Raw genomic sequence first — 24,647 nt, 5'->3', positions numbered from 1 at the left:
TGCCCAAGGAGTGGCTGAGTTTGGATTCATTCAGATCCAGTACTGCCTAACCACAAAAACCACATGCATGGTTCTGCACATTAGGTTCACCCTCCCCCTCTCCTGTCCCTCTTCCTCTCTTTCTTCAATTTCATCTTGGCTTCACTGTTATCATCAACATCATCATCTCCTGGGTGGAGATTTATAGCATTCCAACTATCAAATGAGACTTTCCCAGTAGGCTTCCACTCTTTGGGGATTTTATAACATGTTCTTCTTTATTCTGCCTGTAGAAAGATTTAAATGCAAGTGGAAATTCTGCAAATCATGCATCATGTTGTAAATATCAATAACATGAACTCCTTGGGTTCTTGTTCTATTGTCAAGCTAATCCTAGATGCCTCTGAGACACTGATGTAATGTACTAATTCTTTTCATCATAGATAGGAAATTGTATTAAAAGCCAAAATCTTGGAATCTGAATAGAACACAGAACTCCCTCCTTTCTTTCCTATTTTGTTGGGAAGACTCTATACCACTAAGGAATTTTACACACTTTGGTCACCTGAGGCATCAAATCCTTCTTCTGCACTAACTGAGCTGAACAATATTGAGAGGCTAAAGGACACATCCCTTTATTTATGTGCTCTTGAGCAATGGAAAATGAAAATAGTACCAGAAAAATTGAGTCCAAGTTTTTTCTTTGGGAAATGTGTTGGCCTTTTATAATAAATCCTTAGATATGGCTGCCATAAACTCTCTCTTATCTGGCATCCAGTTAACCAGAAAGGCATGTTACCTGGTACTTTTCTAAATCGATATGGTATGACATAATAATAAATTGTTATAAGCTCATCCTATCATATCATCTGAGTTATCAATGAAAGATTAAATTGTTTCAAGTAGTTCTATGCTAAAGAATTCCTTCTTTTTATACATAGTATGTCTCAAGGAATAAGAATTCTTGGTTAATCAGAACACCTTATTCTCTAAGCATATCAAATAGCCACTGCAATAGAACTTGATGCCAAAAAAATGGTATTTTACAGCAAAGTATGAATGGTTAACTGCTTAGAATCTGCAACCAGACTGCTTGGGTTCAAATCACAGCTCTGTTACTTACTAAAGGTAACATCTTAGATAAGTTATTTCAGTTCCCTGTTCCTTAGTTTCTTAACCTATAAATTTAAAATAATAATCTTATAAATTAATGGCAGGGATTAAAGTCTATTACATGTCTGTGCTATCATTAGCATATAGCAGGTGCTCAATAAGTATATATTGAATTGTTACCTTTGAATTCTCATGTCATTTTCATGATGGAAATGGTCCCAATTTTATAAAGGAAAAAAATAGATATAAGGAGATTTACTCAGTGATGGCTAAAATGAAAATAGCAGTGTTCCAGTTTCCAGAAAAAATAATTTCCATTCAAAATATAATGCTATCTTTGATATAATTAAGAGACCATTGTTCCCCTTCTTTATAGGATCAATGGCCTAAAAATAAAAAGATGTTGCAGTATCATGTATTTTACCTGCTATGTTGCTCCTGTTTCTGCTCAGGGACATGATCACTGGATTTAAAGAGGAGACATATGTAAATGCCATAGGAAGAACTGCAGAATGGTTCCCTGTAACCACAGTCAAATTCACAATGGGTCCATCTTTCCCCTGAAAAATCAGTTTTTAAAATCAAACCTCTGTAAATAAGACTGACTTGAGAGAAGTCCATATAGAATTAGTTTAAAAGGTTAATTTCAAGAAAATTATTTTTTTTAAAGTATATTGCTACTTTCAAGTCTCTCACTCACACTCTCTCTCTTTCTCTTTCTCACACACTCACACATACACACAGTGACAATTACTTAGAATAGGCAAGTGTGGCATCCAACTGATTAAAGAGTAAATAAGAATGATTTGCAATTAACACACCAGTTGGTTCTGCAAAAAAATGGCAATTTCAAACATATCTATACTTAGCTAAACTATCCATCAGGTGTAAATATTATTACATGGAAATACTCAGAAAACTTCCCTCCCACATATTCTTTCCTAGGATGTTTCTTTAGGCTATGGTCTCATAACATAAACAACAGCCAAAAAAGAAGATATGAACTCCGAAAGACAGTGAATCTACCCAAGAGAGCAATCAAGGGAAGTGCTAGGATGAAATCTGTAGAACAAACCAAGAAAACACCAAGTTAGATTGAAGCAGGAGAACAGACAGCTTCAAGGAAAAAGAGTAATTGATGTGATGAAATTTTTTTAAGGTAGAGGATTTTTATTATGAGGAAAACATATTAGGAAAAAGAATTAGAATCTCTAAGAAAGAAAACTATAAAATAAAAAATATATTACCTGATTCTGCCCACATCATTAAAATAGTTATAATAATGTAAACATAGTTTATTGATTTAACAAAGAAATGGTACTGTAACTATATTCAAAAAATTAAAAGTAGTTGTTTCAAAAAAGGGAACTTGAAGAAGGGTGCAAAGAGGTAAGAGAGCAGGATTGTTTTACTATTTTCCTTTTAATCTTTGCATGTATTACTTGGATCAAAATTTAAAGTTTGTTTTTTAATGCTTATTCTCTCTAGCAAAAGAAATCTGAACAAGGCAAATTTTACCAAAAGAACTTTCAGATAACAGGATACTACATATCAAAAGCTTTAGATTCATTTATCCTGAGAAAAATAAATATGCTCCAAAATGTAGTGGGATGACCCAATTTCTGTTGTTTAAAATAGGATATTTTGAAAATTATCTTAATGTCCAATAATAGGGAAGAGTTAAACAAGTTACTGTACAACTATATATTGGAATTCCATACAGTTTATATGTAAATGTGAACATTTCACAATATTTGAATAACTAGATAAGATAAAAATGTAGGGCCAGAGATCAAAGATGATTCTGAAATTTCTCTTCCAGGGGTCTTTATCTGTTCAGTAAACAGTCATCCTTCGGGGTCATGAATGTGCTGAGAATGTTGATGACACTGAACTGGGAATAGATAGTTCAACTTCCACTGTGAGCATGACTCTCACCAACAGAACCAGGGAAGAATGTGGACTCAAATCTCCTGGTAGGCTATGAGATAGTACTAACTGAAGAAGAAAGGGAAAGCTCAGGGACTTGTTTTTAAAGGAAAAAAGAAGCATAAGGGAATAATTAGGAAGACATTTTATAGGAACCAGACATTCTAGAAGTTTCTAAGTCCCACCATTTATATCCATGCCAGAAGACAAAAGTGCTAGTGAAAACTAAGTTATTGTTGCTTGCTTAAGAGAGAAATGAGATGATAATATATGTAAGTTTTGCAAATCAATACCCAGAATATGCACTAGATAAATTCATTTATTCTGTGGCATTATTATTCACTGAGAGTATGAACTGGGACTGCCTGATTGTGTTCTTTTAAAAGAAATCAACTGATGTTAATTGCAAGCCCCACTGGTGGAGTCAGCCTCCCACTTTATTGCAAGATAGGCAATATCAACAATATTAGCATACTCTCATAATGAAAAGGTCATGTTGGTTAATTAAGTTCTAAAAAAGATTCGTGAAAACCCTTACACTACATGTTAACAATGGCCACCCACCTGAGAGGAGATTCCACTTACTCTGGGGGGAACTTTGCATTGAATTCTTCGTGAACTGCTTGTGGTGATGTTGATGGCACAAGACCGAGATCCAAATAACACCAGGCTCACATCTTCCAAACCAGAGCCTTGGATGGTGGCCCAGAGCCCTCCTGCAATAAATCAAGCATTTTCAGATGGAATGAAGAGCCATACAGGTAGACAAAAATTATTTGTCCACAAGAGAGAGAAAATGAAATTAAAATATGAAGCTCCTTAGTCAAAACACAAGTCCTGCTCAAACTGCAGAAAAAGACTGATGCTAAATATATAAACTACTATATAAACAGGGAGAAATGGTAAGTAGAAGGCAGGGAGAAGGAGTAACACATCCTGGAGATATTTAAAAATAAAACATAGATAAATGCTGCCAAGAGTCAGGGAAGTAAAGTAGATGGTCTCTGAAAACTCTTCCTGCCCTAGAGTTTTAAATATCATCCCTGCCAATCCTATAGAACTTATTCTCTTTCTGAGATATCAAGTATAAGAGAGCATCATGGTACAAAGTGCTGGGGCCCAAAGTCAGGGCCACAGATCACTCTGCCACTTAAAGCAGATCATTTGTAACATTGACCCTGAGTTCACTGGTTCTCACTCCCTCATCTTTAAATGACAGCCTTAGCCCTTCCAGTTCATGATTTGATACCACAAATACCAGGTTCTAGTCTCCATGATGCTGTAGAGGTGACTGACATCACCTTCCGCTGCCATCAGGATTTCTGTACTAACCACTGAAGAACAAACACAGATACTTCTGTCTCCTTGCTGTAGACATCGGTATGAAGAGACATGGCACCAATCATAGTGATATTATGCCACACTTTTGGAGGACCAGCACTTGATCAAGCTAATGAATAGAAAGCTCATTTATTATTCCTGAGGGCAAGGATTCCAGTCTGCCATCTCCCCAGAAGGGGATACAAGAGAGGCAGGGAGGCCACCAAATAGGGAGACACATACACCTTGAGAGTGGGAAGTGGGTGCAGGAACAAGGTTATCTTCCCCAAGCATGTTAGGGTGAGACAGCAGAACTTATCCAACCTGATGAACACCTTTCAGGAGAATGTGACTGCATGGAATTATACCCTGAAGTTAAATATATGAACTTGCCCTGAAGATTCAGAGATAGAGAATAAAATTGAAGAAAAGAGCCAATTTACAATAGTAACACAAAAGATACAATATCTGAAAACATTGTTGACAAGAAATATTCAAGAACATGAAGAATTTGAAGAAACCTTTGAAATGCTACTGTGGAACTTAATAGATGGATTAAAACTTAAATTTAAAAAACCTAAAATAAATGGGTAGAAAAAGTGAACCTCATGAAGGTAGCATATCTTTCAAAATAAACTGAGGCATCAATACAATCCCAATAAAAATACAAAGAGGATTTTTTATTTAACTTAGACAAGCTGATTTTAAAATTAAAAAAAATAATAATAGCAATAGACAGAATACAAAATTTGAAAAATAAGAGCAACGGGGTCTTCTGCCAGACATTAAAATATCTTATAAAACTACTATAATTAAAATGTAAAAAATGCAGTAATAAAACATGCACATTCAGACAGATCATTGAAACAGAATAGGAAGTTTAGAAATAAACCCAGAAAAGTAAGAGGCTATAGGAAATGATAAATGTGGCATTTCATATAAGTGAAAAATAGATGAATTTTCTAATAAGTAAAATAAGTGAATAGTATTGAAAAAATTAAATCTGATCTCCTACCTCACATCCTCACCAAAATAAATTCCAAAGTGATCAAATATTTAAACTTTTATTTAAAAAAAAAAGAAAACATTAAAAGAAAGAGAAGGCAATATGGGAAAACTTATTTTTATATAATTTCAGAGAGGCAAAGCCCATTCTAAGTATTTTATAAATCCCAAAGCCATAAAAGAAAGATTGATACACTTACTGCATAGACACATCGCCAAAGGTAAGGGAAACAAAGGCAAAAATGAACTATTGGGATTTCATTAAGATAAAAAGCTTTTGCACAGCAAAAGAAACAGTCAACAAAACCAAAAGACAACCGACAGAATGGGAGAAGATATTTGCAAATGACATATCAGAGAAAGGGCTAGTATCCAAAATCTATAAGGAACTTACCAAACTCAACACCCAAAGAACAAATAATCCAATCAAGAAATGGGCAGAAGACATGAACAGATATTTCTGCAAAGAAGACATCCAAATGGCCAACAGACACATGAAAAAGTGCTCAACATCACTTGGCATCAGGGAAATGCAAATCAAAACCATGAGATACACCTCACACCAGTCAGAATGGTTAAAATTAACAAGTCAGGAAATGACAGATGTTGGCAAGGATGCAGAGAAAGGGAACACTCCTACACTGTTGGTGGGAATGCAAGCTGGTGCAGCCACTCTGGAAAACAGTAGGAAGGTTCCTCAGAGTTGAAAATAGAGCTACCCTACAACCCAGCAATTGCACTACTGGATATTTACCCCAAAGATACAAATGTAGTAATCCAAAGGGGCACCTGCACCCCAATGTTTATAGTAACAGTGTCCACAATAGCCAAACTATGGAAAGAGCCCAGATGTCCATCGACAGATGAATGGATAAAGAAGATGTGAGATACACACACACACACACACACACACACACACACACACACACACACAGGAATATTACGCAGCCATCAGAAAATGAAATCTTGCCATTTGCAACGATGTGGATGGAACTAGAGGGTATTATGCTAAGAGAAATAAGTCAATCTGAGAAAGACAATTATCATATGATCTCACTGATATGTGGAATTTGAGAAACAAGGCAGAGGATCATAGGGGAAGAGAGGAAAAAATGAAACAAGACAAAACCAGAAAGGAAGACAAACCATAAGAGACTCTTAATCTCAGGAAACTCCAGGGTTGCTAGAGGGGAAAGGGTGGGGGGATGAGGTTGCTAGGTGATGGACATTGGGGAGGGTATGTGTTGTGGTGAGCGCTGTGTGTTGTGTAAGACTGATGAATTACAGACCTGTACCTCTGAAACAAATAATACATTATATGTTAATAATAAAAAAATGAATTACAAAAATAGTAAACAAGTAGACAAACATATAAAGGGCTTACATCCACAATATATATATTAAAAAAAAGCTCTTAAAATCAATAAGAAAGAAAAATAATCCAATTGAAATAAAGTGGGCTAAGGAGATGGACAGGTGACTGAAAAGAAAATACAATGCTTCTTAAACTTATGAAAAGATACTTAATTTCTCTCTTAGCAAAGTAAATACAAAGTAAAACTACAATGAAATGTTATTTTTCTTCCATAAAATAGGCAAATATCAAAAAGTTTGGTAACAACACTGTGTTAGTAAGATGTGGTAAGTATATAGTCATATATATTGCTACACAGACAATAAACTATAAAACCTCTAAAGAGAATATTTTGGTATTATCAAAATTTTAAATGTACATAACCTCTTGACTCAGCAATTCCACTTCTAAGATGTTATACTACTATTTTTTTCACATACATGCAAAATGGAACAACTGCATACCCACATAACAAAAGAATGAAGTTGGACCCTATTTTAGGCTGAAATGTTTCCCCCAAAATTCATATTTTGAAGTCCTACCTGCCAATACCTCAAAAGGTGACCTAATTTGGGAAGAGGGTCATTGCAGCTGTAATCAGTTAAGACAAGATGAAGTCATACTGGAGTGTGGGCCCCAATCCAATATGACTAATATCCTCATAAAAAGAAATAATTTGGACACAGAAAAGATACAAGGAGAACACCAAGTGAAGATGAAAGAGGGGATCGGGGTGATGTTTCCCCAAGCCAAGGAACACCAAAGATTGCCAGCAAACCACCGGAGGCTAAGGGAGAGGCACAAAACAGATTCTCCTTCATAGGCTGGTTCAGAAGGAATCAACTTGGTCGAAACCTTGATCCTTGACTTCTGGCCTCCAGAACTGTGAGACGATAAGTTTCTGTTGTTTAAGCCGTCCAGTTTCTGGTACCTGGATAAGCAGCCCTAGAAAATTAAGACAGACCCCTACCTCACACCATAAGCAAAAATTAAAATAAATGAAATACCTAAATGCAAAAGCTAAAACTATAAAACTCTCGGGAAAAAAATATGCATAAATCCTAGTGACATTGGATTAGGCCATTATTTCTTAGATATGACACCAAAGCGTAAGTACCAACAAGAATAGGACAAACTAGACTTCACCAAAATTAAAAACCACAAACCGTGCTGCACAAGCCATGAGAGAGATAAGCAAGAGAAAAAAGGATTAGAGAAGATGTATAAAAACAACCACAAAACAAGTAACAAAAAGGCAATAAATACATACTTATCAATAATTACTTTGAATGTAAATGAACTAAATGCTCCAATCAAAATACATAGGGTGACGGAATGAATAAAAAAGTTAAGACCCATCTATATGTTGCCTACAAGAGACTCATTTCAGATCTAAAGACCCATATAGATTGAAAGTGAGGAGATACAGAAACATTTTCCACGCAAATGGATGTCAAAAGAAAGCCAGGGTAGCAATATTTATATCAGGAAAAATAGACTTTAAGAGAAAAACTGTAACAAGAGACAAAGAAGGACACTATATAATAATAAAGGGAAAAATCCAACAAGATATAACAATTGTAATTATTTATGCACCCAACATAGGAACACCCAAATACATAAACAGTTAATAACAATCATAAAGGAAATAATAGATACTAATACAGTAACAGTAGGGGATTTTAATAGCTCACTTATGTCAATGGACAGATCATCTAGAAAATCAATGAGGAAGCAGTGTCTTTGGAGGACATATGGGACCATATGGATCTAATGGACATATTCAGAACATTCCATCCTAAAACAGCAGAATACACATTCTTTTCAAGTGCATATGGAACATTCTCCAGAATATATCACACAATAGGCCATAAAACAAATCTCAATAAATCCAAAAAGATCGAAGTCATACCATGCATCTTTTCTGACCACAACACTACGAAACTAGAAATAAATCACAAGAAAAAATCTGGAAAGACCACAAATACATGGAGGTTAAATAACATGTTACTAAACAATGAATGGGTCAACCAAGAAATCAAAGAAGAAATCAAAAATTACAAATGAAAATGAAAACACAATGGTCCAAAATCTTTGGGATGCAACAAAAGCAGTTCTAAGAGGGAAGTTTACAGAAATACAGGCCTACCTCAAGAAGCAAGAAAAATCTCAAATTAACAACCTACCCTGACATCTAAAGGAACTAGACAAAGAACAAACAAAACCCAAAACCAGCAGAATGAAGGAAATAATAAAGATTAGAACAGAAATAACATAAAACACAATAGAACAGATCAATGAAACCGAGAGTTGGTTCTTTGAAAAGATTGACCAAATTGATAAACCTGTAGCCCAACTTGTCAAAACAGAAAGAGAGAGGACTCAAATCAGCAAAACCAGAAATAAAAGAGGAGAAATAAAAACTGACAACACAGAAATACAAAGAATTGGAAAAGAATATTATAAAAAAATTATATGCCAATTACTGGACAATTTAGACAGAATTGATAAATTCCTAGAAACATATAACCTACCAAAACTGAAGCATGAAGAAACAGAAAACTTGAAGAACCCAATTACCAGCAATGAAATTGAATCAGTAATCAAAAAATTCCCAACAAACAAAAGTCCAGGACCAGATGGCTTCACAGGCGAATTCTACCAAACATTTATAGAAGAGTTTATCCCTATTCTTCTCAAACTATTCCAAAAAATAGAAGATGAAAGAAAGCTTCCAAATTCATTCTATGAGGCCAGCATTACCCTGATACCAAAACCAGATAAAGATACCACAAAAAAAGAGAACTAGAGGCCAATATTCTGGATGAACATAGGTGCAAAAATCCTCAATAAAATATTAGCAAACTGCATACAACAGTACATTAAAAATATTCACCATGACCAAGTGGTACTTATTTCTGGGATGCAAGGGTGGTTCAATATTTGCAAATCAATAAACATGATACATCATATCAAGAAGAGAAAGGATAAAAACAATATAATCATTTCAATAGATGCAGAAAAGGCATTTGACAAAGCACAACATCAATTTATGATAAAAATCCTCAACAAAGTTGGTTTAGAGGGTACATACCTCAACATAATAAAGGGCTTATATGAAAAACCTACAGCTAACATCATCCTCAATGGTGAAAAACTTAAGAGCTTTTCTTGTAAGGTCAAGAATAAGACAGGGGGGCACCTGGGTGGCTCAGTTGGTTAAGCGACTGCCTTCAGCTCAGGTCATGATCCTGGAGTCCCGGGATCGAGTCCCGCATCGGGCTCCCTGCTCAGTGGGGAGTCTGCTTCTCCCTCTGACCCTCCTCCCTCTCGTGCTCTCTGTCTCTCATTCTCTCTCTCGCAAATAAATAAATAAAATCTTTAAAAAAAAAAAAAAAAAAGAACAAGACAGGGATGTCCACTCTTGCCATCTTTATTCAACATAGTACTGGAAGCCCCAGCCACAGCAATCAGACAAAAGAAAGGAATAAAAGGCATCCAAACTGGCAATGAAGAAATAAAACGTCCACTATTTGCAGATGATATGATACTATATGTAGAAAATGCTGAAGACTCCACCAAAAAATTGCTAAAACTGATAAATGAATTCAGTAAAGTTGCAGGATACAAAATCAATGTACAGAAACCCATTGCATTTCTACACACTAATAATGAAGTAACAGAAAGAGAAATTTTTTTAAAATCCCATCTACAACTGCACCAAAATTAATAAAATAAATTTAACCAAATAGGTGAAAGATTTGTACTCTGGAAACATAAAATATTGATGAAAGAAACTGAAGATGACACAAACAGAAAGACATTCCATGCTCATGGATTGGAAGAACAAAAATTGTTAAAACGTCCATACTACACAAAGCAATATACAGATTTAATGCAGTCCATATCAAAATACCAAAAGCATTTTTCACAGAACTAGAACAAACAATCCTAAAATTTGTATGGAACCACAGAAGACCCTGAACAGCCAAAGCAATTTTGAAAAAAAAAAAAGGAAACTGGAGGTATCACAATTCCAGACTTCAAGTTATACTACAAAATTGTAGTAATCAAAACAATATGGTACTAGCACAAAAAGAGACACATAGATCAAAGGAACAGAATATAAATCCCAGAAATAAACCCACAATTATATGGTTAATTAATCTTCAACAAAAGAGATAAGAGAATGGAATGGGAAAAAGACAGTCTCTTCCACAAATGGTGTTGGAAAAACTGGACAGCTACATGCAAAAGAATGAAACGGGCCCACGCACTTAGAGCATACACAAAAATAAACTCAAAATGGATTAGGGACCTAAGTGGAGACCTGAAACCATAAAAACCCTAGAAGAGAGAACAGGCAGTCGTTTCTCTGACATCAGCTGTAACACCATCTCTCCAGATGTTTCCTGAAGGAAACAAAAGCAAAACAAACTATTGGGGCTACATCAAAATAAAAAGCTTCTGTATAGCAAGAAGCAACCAACAAAACTAAAAAAACAACCTACTGAATGGGAGAAGATATTTGCAAATGACATATCTGATAAAGGATTAGTATCCAAAATACATAAAGAACTTACACAACTCAACACCATAAAGCAAATCATCTAATTTAAAAATGGGCATAAGATATGAACAGACATTTCTCCAAAGAAGACATACAGATGACCAACAGACACATGAAAAGATGCTCAACATCTCTCATCATCAGGGAAATGCAAATCAAAACCATAATGCAATATCAACTCATACCTGTCAGAATGGCTAAAATCGAAAAGTCAAGAAACAAGTGTTCATGAGGATGTGGAGAAAACAGAACCCTCGTGCATTATTGATGGGAATGCAAACTGGTGCAACTACTGTGCAAAAGAGTATGGAGGTTCCTCAAAAATTAAAAATAGAACTACCCTACAATCTAGTAATCACATTACTGAGTATTTACCCAAAGAATATGAAAATACTAATTCAAAGGGATACATGCACCCCTATGTTTATTGCAACATTATTTACAATAGTAGAATTATGGAAGTAACCCAAGTGTCCATCAATGGATACAGAATGGATAAAGAAGATGTGAGATATATATATCTATATATCTCAGAATATTATTCAGCCATAAAAAATGAAATCTTGCCATTTGCAACAACATGGAGGGAGCTAGAGAGTATATTGCTAAGTGAAATAAGCCAGTCAGAGAAAGTCAAATACCATATGATTTCACTCATATACAGTATTTAAGCAACAAAACAAAAGAACAAAGGGGAAAAAAAGATAAACTAAAAAACAGACTCAACTATAGAGAATAAACAGTTACCAGAGGGCAGGTGGGTGGGGGAATGAGTGAAATAGGTAAAGGGGATTAAGAGTACACTTATCATGATGAACACTGAGTAATATATAGAACTGTTGAATCATTATATTGTACACCTGAAATAATATAATACTGTATGTTAATTACACTGGAATTAAAATTTTTAAAAATTTAAAAACAACTTTTGTGCTCCAAAGAATACTATCAAGAAAATAAAAAGACAACCCACAAAAAGGGAAAAAAATACATGCAACTCATATATCTGATGAGACTCTTACCCACCATATATAAAGAACTCTTATAACTCAATAATAAAAGGACAAATAACCCAATTTTTTAAATGGCCAAAGGATTTGGATGAGCATTTCTCCAAAGATACACAAATGGTTAAGAAGGACATGAAAAGATGTTCAACATCATTAGTCATTAGGAAAATTCAAATCAAAATCACGATGATAGTAGGTTCCAGTTCAAGATGGCAATGTAGGAAGACTCTGAACTTACCTCCTCCACAGAACATACCAAATTATACCTCTTAATAGAACAATTCCTCCTGGAGAAGAACTGAGAGCTGACTGACCAGCTAGCTATTAAACAGCCAAAGACAGAGAGAATGGCAAGAGAACAGTGAGAGATATGCAAAGACAGTAACAAGAACCCCCACCCCCGATGTTGAAAATGGCTGTGGTGAGGAACAGTACTGAAGGACCAGGAACAGATCCTTCTGTCCTTGGGAACACAAAAAAACCTGCAGTTTAAAGAGCAACTAGCATATAAAAGAGACAACACTAAAACTCTGTCAAGTGGTTGAGTTGCTGCCAGAAAGCTCTTCAGATCACAGGGACTGGAGAATGACACAGTTCACAATCCTATCCCACCATAAAAGCCTAGACCAGACTAGGGTCTAGACACCATAACTGGAATGTTCAGTCATCTTGGTGAGCTTATGACTTTAGCAAGCCCACGGTCCACAAGCTTGCACCAACCACCCTGTGGTGCTAGGGCACAGAAAACAAACTGTGGAGTTGTGGGGGGTTTTGTTTGTTTTAATTTATACTGTTTTATTGTATTTTTACTTTTTAAAATGTCTTGTCTTATTTTGTTTTTATTTTTTTTCTTGGTTTTGTTCTTTTCTTTCTTGTTCTTTTTTCTTTTCTCCTTTTTTCTTCTTTTTTTTCTTCTTCCTTTTTTCTTCTTTCATCTTATTTTTTTAATTTTATTATTATTTGTTTCTTTATTCTCTCTGTAAAAAGTCATGGTTTAAAAGAGTAACTAGCATATACATCCATAGCTCCAGTCAGCAAAAATACACACAGTCTGCCCAACTCCACAGAGAAGTAGGCATTTTGCCTAATCCATAGAAACAAACACAGAAAGTCATGCAAAATGGGGAGACAGAGGAATATGCTCCAAAAGAAAGAACAAGAAAAAAACTTAGTAAAAGAATTAAGTGGAACCAAAATAAGTAACATACCCGATAAAGAATTTAAAGTAATGATCATAAAGATACTCACTAGGCTGGAGAAAAGAATGGAAAAACTTGGTGAGAGCTTCAATAAAGAGAATATATTTTTAAAAACCAGTCAGAGTTGAATACAATAACTAAAATTAAAAAACACACTAGAAGGAATCAACAGATTACAGGATGCAGAAGAATGTATCAATGATCTGGAAGACAAGGTAATGGAAAATTTAGGCTCAGGTCATGATCTCAGGGTCCTGGGATCAAGTCCCATGTCAGGCTCCGCACTCAGCAGGGAGTCTGCTTGAGGATTCTCTCTCTCTCTCTCTCCCTCTCCATCTCCCCCTCACACACTCTCTCTCTCTTAAAAAAAAAAAAAGAAAAAACCCTTTCTAGGGTGCTTCTGCATATGGGCAAGTGGTGATTTCAAATGTTATTGATTACATTACTTTATGTATTCATTACATATAAAGCTATTCTGTAAATTCTTTGCTGGTAGGCCTCAATCTGGTTCTATTTAAACTCCCCATAGCAGCATTTCTCAAACTGTACTATTCCTAGAAATTGCCTGAGGATCCTGTTAAAGTGCAAATTGATTCAGGAGGTCTGGGGTGGAGGCTGAGACTCTGCGTTTCTAAAAAACTCCCCGATGATACAGATACCACTGGTCCAGAACCACACTTTGAGTGCCAAGATCTTCAGCATCTAGCGCGGGCCTTTATAATGTTGATTGATTGATTGATCGATTGACACTGGTTGATACTAGGTAAGTGGCAGAGCAGAGGAAGGGTTAGCAGGGAAAGTTTAGAGCCAGTAATTAGAAAAGTAGGAGCTAGAGCCTCTCTCTAGCTCCTTCCCTTTCCCCTTAGTCTTACTAAAAGCCGACTTGTACCCATCAGACGCTACCCCTTCTCGGAGTCTTCCATCTTTTACTAAAGTATAGAAGGATGAAGTGCAATCCTCCTAGACAAATCCCTGCACTACGCATCGCTGGTACCGCATGCCCTGATAGGGTGACCGACTCATCCTGCTTTGCCTGGGACTTGCCAAGGTTTAGCACTGAGTTCCACAGCCTCACTTTAAAACTAAAAAGTCTCATGTCCTGGGAGACCCCTCAGTCCCAAGAAAACAGGACAGTTGGCCACCCCGCCTGTGAAAAGCACTCTACAGAGGGGAAGTGAAGATGACAGGGTCCCATGTGTGCACTTGAGGTGTGTGCAATCCAGTTGGTGGGGGGGGGAGAGGAGCTGAAGCGGGGTTTGTGTGACCTGAACTGCAAAGCCAACCTTCTAAGAAGATCAAAGCCACTTAAAAATCTCAGGAGAAGACACTGTTTTAGGCCCTAAATTCAAACCAATAATTACTGAGTTCCTAGAGAATATGATCTTTCACCCCGAGCTCCCCATATCATCTGGTCCCTGCCTGAAACCACCGAGAAATAGAGCAAGCTTGCTCGGTTCCTGTGCAGAGATGAGGCAGGGTGGGCCTCATAATTCACTCTTCTAGGCAAAGTCAAGTCAGAAATGAGCTGTTCCTTTGAGCAATGAGTCTGTGGCAGGAAATGCTTTAAAAAAAAAAAAAATGTTCTAAGCCACAGTTCTTTGACCAAGAGAATAAACAATGACACAAATCCAAGACATGAAAGAAAGTAGTTTTATGCTCTAAAAAAATCATACATTAACACATATAAGTGTGAGTTTTCCTGACATTCTTACAATCTGGCTGGGTTGTTTTTAACTGGTTGCGTCCCTCAGAAGGCATGGAGAGATCCCTGGTTTCCATGGCACTAACCTACAATCCATGGGGTCAATGTCGGTAAGACCCACTGCCCTCTGTCTACCGCCCACTCAAATAGTAGTTGGCTTTGCATGCTAGCCGAGTATCCAACTGTACATCAGTCCACAAACGATTGTGTACATGAGGCCTGTGCTTCATATTTGCAAATGTTTTTACTTTTCAAGGTCCTTTCCCACCTGTTGGCTCATTTTAATCTCACACAGAAGTAGGAGGCCTGTGAGTCAGGCATCATCAGGCCCGCTGCAGAGCTAAGTCAGCGGGGCGGCATAGAAGAGGCAGGAGGCTGAGCTTCTGAAAATCCCAGTTCGCAGCTAGCTCTACCTCTTCCCATTGGAAAGCCTTGGGCCAGTCACTCTGCTTCCAACCACCATTACCTCATCTAAAAAAAAGTGGATAATAATTCCATCTTTGGAGCAGCTCTAGGCATTTAGGGAGTGCGACTGCCCAGATGAGGTACTCAGTAAATGATACTGTGCCCATCATCATCGTTATTAGGAAACCACATCCCATAAAAGTAACTGGAACTCCTAAGGTCACATATCTGACTTTCGCAAGACAAGAACCCAGGCACGTGTCCCAGCTCCCAATCTGGTGGTGTTCCCCCTGGACCAAACTGTCCCAGTGCCTCAGTGACTGACCCAGTTATGCCTGACACCCTCAGCCAACTATGATCCTTTATGGGGCAAGTGACTTCATTTAAGGGCTCAAAAGTCTGTAGCTCATTAGACAAAATTGCTGATGGCAGAAAACAAAAAGCTGTGACTCGTAGGGGATATAGAATTTATCACGTGACAGGACTAGGTTCCTCATATCGGCAAGCATGCTAGCTTCAGAGGGTCAGAGGCATGGTGGGGTGCTCCCCAGCTTACCAATCTCTGCAGCTCTGGAAGGCTCCACAGCATCCAGTCTGGGCTCCACGCTTAGGAAGAGGGCTTCTCCGCTGGCGTTGATGGCACGACCAGAAGGCCTCACCACCACGGAGAGCCGGTGCATTCCGACAGGGAGCAGGTCTGTCTGACAGACCACGTTCGTTTGGTTTGAGAAAAGAACTTTGCAAATCGTGTTGTTCACCGTAACCTCCAGGGCCTGGGGGTCACCGGAGAAACTAGTTCCAAAAATATAAACCAGTAGGTTGGTGTCACCATCTTAAAAGAGGGAAAAAAAAAATAAAAGAACAAAGTCATCTCTCAGTGATATAACTCCATTTAAGAGAACTCTGTCTAATGTCAAATGTTCATTCCCTCTCACCTTCCCCTCCCAAAATTCAAGGAGTTGAATGCTGACTCAAATATTGGGCATCTATATTTATTATGGCAGTATACAGCCCCCATCTGAAGTTTTCTCAAACTAGGAATAAGAGATCACTAGTCAACTTTTAAAAAATGAAAAAAAATCAAAATAAACAAATTTCAAAACAAGGGACAAAGAGAATAAAACATTTTAGGTCATCAAAACTCCACCTGTCTCGGGGCACCTGGGTGGCTCAGTCGGTTAAGTGTCTGACTCTTGGTTTCAGCTCAGGTCATGATCTCAGGGTTGTGAGATTGAGCCCCATGTTGGGCTCTGTGCTCAGCATGGAGCCTGCTTGGGATTCTCTCTCTTCCTCTCCCTCTGCCCTTCCCCTGCTCAGGTGTGCACTCTCTCTCTCTCTCTCTCTCTCTCAAAAAAAGAAAAAATGCTCCACCTGTCTCCATTTCAAACCATAACCATATCATTTAGATTGAACAAAAAATACACTTTCTGCTGCATCACTTAACATCCACCCCATGAATTGATGCACCTTCTGTCCACCCACCACCAGGTACACGGCCTCTAACAAATCACTCTGAGTCTGAAGTTCATGACTATCTCAATGCCAACTCACAAATCATACCAAGGGAATACCACACAGAGTGGACCTGGGGAGTGGACCCTTCAAGGTACTGGAAAGAACAGGAACCTGAGCAATGGGCTGGTATATCATTCACTCGCACAACCACCTGAAAAAAATGCAGAAGAATTAAAGGCAAATGTATGCATTTCATGTGCTCAAGAGTATTCAGAAAGCACTTGTGAAATGTGCCCAAATTAACCTGTTTAATGACTCATTTTTTTTCTTTCTTCTATTTCTCAGTTACAAACCCTAATGAGTGATTCAAAACATGTTAGGCTTTCTTAAAATGACAGTTGTTTTGCTGAAACCTAACATTTCTACAATCAAATATGCTAAATCTTGAGTAAATTTCCTCTCTGTAGTAAATTTAATAAAATTCAAATTGCCCAAGGACTTTTTATCACTCTAGATTATATTCAACTGGATACCTGTGAAAAGTCCTTTATTTGCTGGTACATGCCAACAGAGTAGGCACCTTCCTTCCATTGTACTACGTGGATATGCACCTGGAAAACAGTGTACTTGGGCATTTGGTTTGGGGTCTTTTCGTCCTAGAATGGTAGGTCCCCAATAAGAGACTGCATGACTCTTCCTCTCACTGTTACTAATGTTAATCTGGTGGAACTCTACAATACTTGGAGATGGGGAAGGTGAAAAAAATAGGACTTGTTTGATGCTCTACATATAAAATATGGATTAAAAGCACACACTATATTTATAATACTGTTTGCTTATGGAGGGAAGGGGTGTGGGGATGGCACGAAGGCATACGTGATAAAGAACATTTTGATTTTATCTCTAGTGTTTTCTTTTATTCATAAACACACACAAAACATAATCTATCAAAATATTGGCAATTATTTGGTGTTGGTTACATTATTCTTTATAGTTTTAACATTTTAAATTTTCTCAAATTAAAAGCAGATGACTTATAACAGGAATATGGGCAGATGGAAAAGATAAAAAGACATTTTAAAGAGATAAGGCACTGACTTAGCTCATTTACTTTCCGGTGCCACTGTGTGGAGGTAATAAATCCTATGTAGCTACAGAGGTTCTCCATTTTTGGTACCATAATAACAGCGTCGATAATTATAATAATAGGATGCTGTGCTTAGAAAGCGCTTCTATTTTCGAAGCGTTTTTTATGCACTGTGGAAGTAGAGAGAGGACAGGCATAACTGTCTTTGTTTTATGGATTGGAAAACTGATCCTTGAAACTGGTCCACGTTACATATCCGGGAGGGACTGAGACACCTGGAAGTGGTACTTGCACTTTGGGCGGTCCGTCCACTCTCACCTGAGTGTGCTGGTTAGCAGTAACCAACATGTCTCCGAATATGGGTCCAAGAAAAACTCCACCATCATACACCACCCGCATGGTTGCAGCAGGGTTCACTCCAGTTAGATTTGCATCAGAGACCTGAGATGGTTATATTTCTGGTGAATTCTGTCACGGAACAGACATCTAATCTAAAAGAAGTCTAAATCTCATGATAAAGGGTCTTTTCACATAAAGGTAAGGGGCAAAGTGCTATAAGATGACTCTCATCCATCCTCCATCTCCACCCCAGTATTTTGTGTGAAAACCAGATGACCCAGAATACCATATAACGGGGATAAAATTTTATCTTGGGTTTCATTTTATAATAACCAAATGCTAGATGATCATTAGATTATTTTTTAAAACCCTAAATATGCAAGAGCATCTGGTTTTGTCATTATCCAGAGACAGCAAATCCTTTTTGAAACTTCCTTCTGCTGTGCCATCTGCCTCCATGATAATCTAAGTCAATCACATCTGCTTAAATTATCTAATAACAGATGTAGAATTATTGTATGGTGGACACTGACCAACAACTTCTACCTACACTGAGTTAGGGAAGGAGATGTTGGGTTTAAATTGCTTTACCAGCAATTTAATGTATGAGATGCAAAACATGCCTTGAGAACTTCCCGAAAGAAGATCACTGAACCCCTTTACGTGAATATTCCAACAAAATTAGTAATTCATGATGGTTTTCACTCATATAATTCTGATTTTTTTTTTTTTACAAAATTGCTCCCAGACACCAAACCCACACCACTACCATACATACCCTCATGAAATTGGGCAAATCTCCAACTTGGGTGGACCAGGAGAGGGTCCACACATGCTCATAGCAAGACTTCAGCTCCTCCGTTACAATGAGGTCAGTGACGTTGAGGTACCTGGATGTAAGGCTATCAGCATTGTTCTGTAAGAGCTTGCGAAGGTGACTAGCGGATATACGCACAGGGACATCTGTGGGACAAGGTTTTGATATAAAACATACAAGATACGAATTACTCCACCGCATGAGGTTTCCTCATCAAAATAACAGAGAAAAAATGTCAGGGTGTCCACTAATTATACAGGAGACCCTCAAGTTCAAAATATGCCTTTGAGTGAAACCCCAGCCCAGTTAACTGTGTGTTTCCTAAGGCAAATACAAGGAGAGGCCTACTTTTTATATTGTGATACCTTTAATCAGTATCCCATCTTATAGCAAGCAGAGAGCATCATCACATCAGACAAAACCATCTTCACTGTCAACTCCAAATATACACTCCAGACACCCTGGTAATGCCTGAAAGCCTTATGAAATAGTGGGTTTCCCCTGGAAAACTCTAGCTGGCCCTGAGAACAGAGAAAAGTTGGCCACCTTTCACAGGCAGTTGGGGGAGGTACATAGCACCTGGCGCCCATAAAAGCTTAGCCAACCCAGCTGAGGAATGTTGGCATTGAACTTCGGCTTCTCTATTAGAATTCTTTTAAGCCCAACCATCTGCTTCCCCATTCCACAGCCCCACAGAGAAATAACAGCCCTCTGTGCTTAAGCCCTGCTCGTGGTTGAACTCTGGTTCTTGCTTTACCGAAAGTTTCCATTTCATTAGCTACTCCCGAAAGCCCTGTGAGGTGGGCCATTTAGGTATCCTAATGCCTACTCTAGAGATGAAGAAAGTGAGACCCAAGGAGATTCAGAAGCTGCCCAACAGCATCTGATTTCTGTTGTTTTAACCCACCAAGGTTTCAGTGATTTGTTACGACAGCCCCAGGAAGCTAATCCACTCAATCTCCACATCTACATCTAAGAGAGATGGGTTTACACTTAACCCAGAATGCCTTCTAATTCCTCAAGGGTCTTCCTCTTGAATTCCACACGGCCTGGGAGTGTTAAGAAAATACCACTGTATTTCTAAAGTGCAAACAAAATTCTCCTCCTTTTAAAAAAGGTTGCTCTACATTTAGATAATTTGAGGCCATTACCATTTCCAAAGGCCAGGTTACGGCTGACTTTCCTGGATTGTTTGGCAGTGGTGTGAAGGGCATCACAATAGAACATGGTGGCAGGAAGAGGATCTACAGACAGGTTGCAGCTCATGAGAAGGGAAGCATGACCCAGGGACAGACTTCATAGACACAGGGCACTATTGACCCTCACTCACCCATTTATCAGACTCCAGTAGCCCACAGCCTTCAGTTTGTCCTAAGTGGCCCTATTAGGGTAAAAATACCATTCCTCCCACCTGAGAAGATTCTTGCAAGCCCAGCCATCTTTCTTCTTGGGAGGGCAGAAGACTTTTGGACCATGTGCCAATTTTTATACAGCCACCCTTGACCTCTCCTGAGCCTCCTTTCTGATTCTCCTAGGGTTTTACCAAATAAATAGTGTGATCACTTCTATTCCTTATCCTCTGTGAAATGTGTACATTCTTAGGGATTTAGAAAAGGTTCCACACCACTTACATCTGAAAGCTCTTTCTACATTGTTATGACCACTAAAATTCTCAATAGCATATGGTGTCACCATGGAGTTTAACTTGGAAGGACCAAGGTTACCATAGAAATTGGCCTAGGAAACTCCAGAGAGAATAGGACTGACCTGATAATCAAATACCCAAGTTCACACCCAGACCCTGCCATCAACTATTTGTATGACCTCTGGGCAAACTCCAGTATACTGGGCTCAATGGTGGACTTCCGAAAGATATGTCAATATCCTAATCCCTGGAACCTATGACTATTTCCTTATAAGGCAAAAGAGTGTATATTACCTTATATTGCAGAAGATGTGGTTAAGAATCTTGAGAGGAAGAGCTTATCCTGGGTTATCCAGGTAGGCCCTAAATGCAATCCTATGTATCATTATAAGAGAGAGACAGAGGAGGTTTTGAGACAGAAGAGGAAGAAACAGTGAGACCACGGCAGCAGGAGTGGGAGTGATGTGGCCACGGAATATGAGCAGCCACCAGAAGCTAGAAGAGCAGGGGAACAGATCCTCCCCTAGAGCCCTTGCGGGGGAGTGGGGCACTGCTGACAACTTGATTTTAGATTTCTGGCCCCCAGAATGCAAGAGAACAGATTTCTGTTGTTTTAACCCACCAAGGTTTCGGTGATTTGTTACGACAGCCCCAGGAAGCTAATCCACTCAATCTCCACATCTACAAAACTAAAAAGTTGGGATCGTATTCACAATGATATGGTATTGTTATTGTCCAGATCTTTAATTTTAAGAAGGCCACGTTCAAAATAGCTTTAAGACTATTAGCTACTCCCTGCCTGTCACCCTGCCTGACAATCTCTCAGGATGCTGTTTGCCTGGGGATGCCCCTAAAAAATGGAAGTGAGACATTGATGCACCCCAATTGCCCCTTTACCAGGAATCACTGTGGTAGGAAGTTGGATGCGAAAGTATCCTCCTAGAGGTGGACTTGTCTTCTGGATCCTCTGTGTTGTCACCTGGACCAATCCGGATCCTTCTTCTCCTCCTTCAGTGGACACAGAGCTGTGGCATGTCAAAAACAAAGCCTTAACCACAGTAACCATCCAGAAGTGCCACTCTAGACAGAATTTAACTCCATCTCAAAGACCAGACAGTCGGCCATGTTTCCAGGACACAATCTCAACCTCCCAAATATCGGATATCCCTGTCCCATCACGGCAGAAGAAGTGCAGTGTAAATATTAGCATTCTTTTTTAAAAAAACATTTTATTTATTTATTTGAGACAGAGAGAGAGAGAGAGCACACAAGCAGGGGGGAGGGGCAGAGGGAGAAGCAGACTCCCCACTGAGCAGGGAGCCCGATGCAGAACTTGATCCCAGGACCCTGAGATCATGACCTGAGCCGAAGGCAGATGCTGAACCAACTGAGCCACCCAGGCACCCCAGATATCCTGATTCTTACAGAATGTTCCACCCTGCCCCTGCATGGATCCTGGGAGCATAGGGACCCAGAGTAAAAAGTGATGACTCCGGCCTCCACAGCTCTGGCCCTGAAGCACAGAGTGGACAGAGAACGTGGTATTCTCTAACCCATTCATATCATCAAATGAGCATTTGTGCCCTGTTCCACAGATGCTTCCCCACTCTGTATCCCCACCTGACACACAAGCCACTCCTTCTGGCCAACTTCTTAGCTGGTGCCCGTGTACAAACACACTGCCTGCCTAATCTTGCTTTTAATACAATAAATGGGTCAAATAAATCATGGCATACTGTGAGATGGAATATCATTCAGCCAATGAAATCATATTTTAGAAAAATCATACCATTCCCCCTCAATGATATGGGGAAATATTCCATCTAGGCCATTAGGTGAAATGGGCATGTTGCCAAATATAGTGTGTAATGTGTGGTCCCAATTTGAGGTTTAAAAAGTAAATATATACATATATATGTGGGTATATGTATACAAAAACTGCTTAGGAAAAAGGGAGTTAGAATATGGATCCAACATGTCAGTAGAGGTTACCTCCAAGCAGAGGGATTATGAGTGACATTTTATCTTCTCCTAAGTCTTTTTCTGTATTTTCCAAATTTTCCATAATGAACATGTATGATCTTTATCAATATTAGGAACTACATGTTGATGGGGATGCCAGGGTGGCTCAGTCAGTCAAGCGTCTGCCTTCGGCTCAGGTCATGATCCCAGGGTCCTGGGATCGAGTCCCGCATCGGGCTCCCTGCTCAGCGGGAAGCCTGCTTCTCCCTCTCCTGCCTCTTCCCCTACTTGTGCTCTCTTTCTCTCTGACAAATAAATAAATAAAATCTTAAAAAAAAAAAAGAACTACATGTTGATGTACATAAATATAACTATACAGAAACAGAGTGATACCATCTGGGTTGGGGATGAAGCTAGCAGAGGCCAGTCCAAGGGGGTCCTGTCTTGCTGAGGCGGGAAGCTCCCAGAAGGAGTTAAGGGACTTGAGGAAATATCAGAAAGGAAGGCTGCCAGGACCATTCTGTTGTGGTCCCAAGTCAGCCTCTAGCATTTCTTTTTTTTTTTTTTTTTAAGATTTTATTTATTTATTTGATAGAGAGAGTGAGAGAGCACAAGCAGGGGGAACAGTAAAGGGAGAGGGAGAAGCAAGCTCCCCGCCAAGCAGGGAGCTCGATGCGGGGCTCGATCCCAGGACCCTGGGATCATGACCTGAGCCGAAGGCAGACGCTTAACCATCTGAGCCACCCAGGCGCCCCAAGCCTCTAGCATTTCTGAGTTAAAGTTTTGGCACTTGGAATGCAGGACTGCAGGCTGGCTAATATGGCAGCCCCCTCCACCACCTCAGCTCCTTCACTCCTTGATTCTGTTGATGGTTTTTACGTCTTTCCTGCCCAACGGGCCATGGAACACTAAGTCAAGGAGAGTAGACCCCAGATTCAAGCTCTCTGCACCTGCCTTTCATACACCATCCCAAGCATGGTAGGAGTAGAACTCATCTTGGAACATGTTAGAAAAAGATGGAAAGAAAAATGTTAAAGGCAGAACATCTCAATTCTTTCATTCTATTGGGGTTTAAGTGAAAAATGAAAAGAACGAATTAGAGCACACATGTGTTCCAGAAGTTGGGAGGAGCCTGATCCTTAGTTACTGCTTTATAAATTGTGGCTGGACTCTTGTTGACTATTAAGAAGCAACGCTTATGGGCCTCTGGTGCCATCTGGTGGTAAGTTCTTAGAAACAGCTGTTTTTTGTTCCTTAAGTATTTCCATTCACCTCGAAAGATTCCAATAAGATAAATATATGGGAAATGGAATGAGGGAAGTAAAGAGAAAACATTGGTAATGGGAAGCGCTGAACAGCGTAAAAATACAACTACTTTAAAACAAATTCACTAGAAACAAGTTCTCAAAGCGTAGTCCCCAGACTAGTAGAATCAGCATTGTCTGGGAGCTCATTAGAAATGCACATTCTCGGGCCTAACGTCAAACAGACTGAGTTAGAGACGGAGTGGTTAGGGCCCAGCAATTTGTGTGTTTTTTTTTTCTCTGTTTATTTTATTTTTTATTTTTTTATTTTTTTTATTGTTATGTTAATCCCCATACATTACATCATTAGTTTTAGATATAGTGTTCCATGATTCATTGTTTGTGCATAACACCCAGTGCTCCATGCAGAACGTGCCCTCCTCAATACCCATCACCAGGCTAACCCATCCTCCCAACCCCCTCCCCTCTAGAACCCTCAGTTTGTTTTTCAG

General features: G+C 38.8%; 1 protein-coding gene across 1 annotated transcript in view; it reads right to left on the bottom strand.

Annotated features, from left to right (window-relative positions):
- Positions 1–24,647, bottom strand: part of PKHD1 (PKHD1 ciliary IPT domain containing fibrocystin/polyductin) — a 443,829-nt gene that overhangs the window by 380,958 nt on the left and 38,224 nt on the right. The window contains exons 22-28 of the mRNA XM_078054411.1: positions 21,827–21,954; positions 19,246–19,430; positions 18,447–18,569; positions 17,147–17,252; positions 16,143–16,418; positions 3,607–3,737; positions 1,517–1,652 (exon numbers count right to left, since the gene is read on the bottom strand). Of these exons, the coding sequence (XP_077910537.1) occupies positions 1,517–1,652; positions 3,607–3,737; positions 16,143–16,418; positions 17,147–17,252; positions 18,447–18,569; positions 19,246–19,430; positions 21,827–21,954 (1,085 nt within the window). The remainder of the gene's footprint in view (positions 1–1,516; positions 1,653–3,606; positions 3,738–16,142; positions 16,419–17,146; positions 17,253–18,446; positions 18,570–19,245; positions 19,431–21,826; positions 21,955–24,647) is intronic.

The sequence above is a fragment of the Halichoerus grypus genome, chromosome 9 (genome assembly GCF_964656455.1).
Source record: "Halichoerus grypus chromosome 9, mHalGry1.hap1.1, whole genome shotgun sequence".
NCBI classification, from domain to species: Eukaryota; Metazoa; Chordata; class Mammalia; order Carnivora; family Phocidae; genus Halichoerus; species Halichoerus grypus.
The sequence above is the reverse complement of the archived record's forward strand: the minus strand, read 5'-3'. Positions and strand labels throughout refer to the sequence as shown.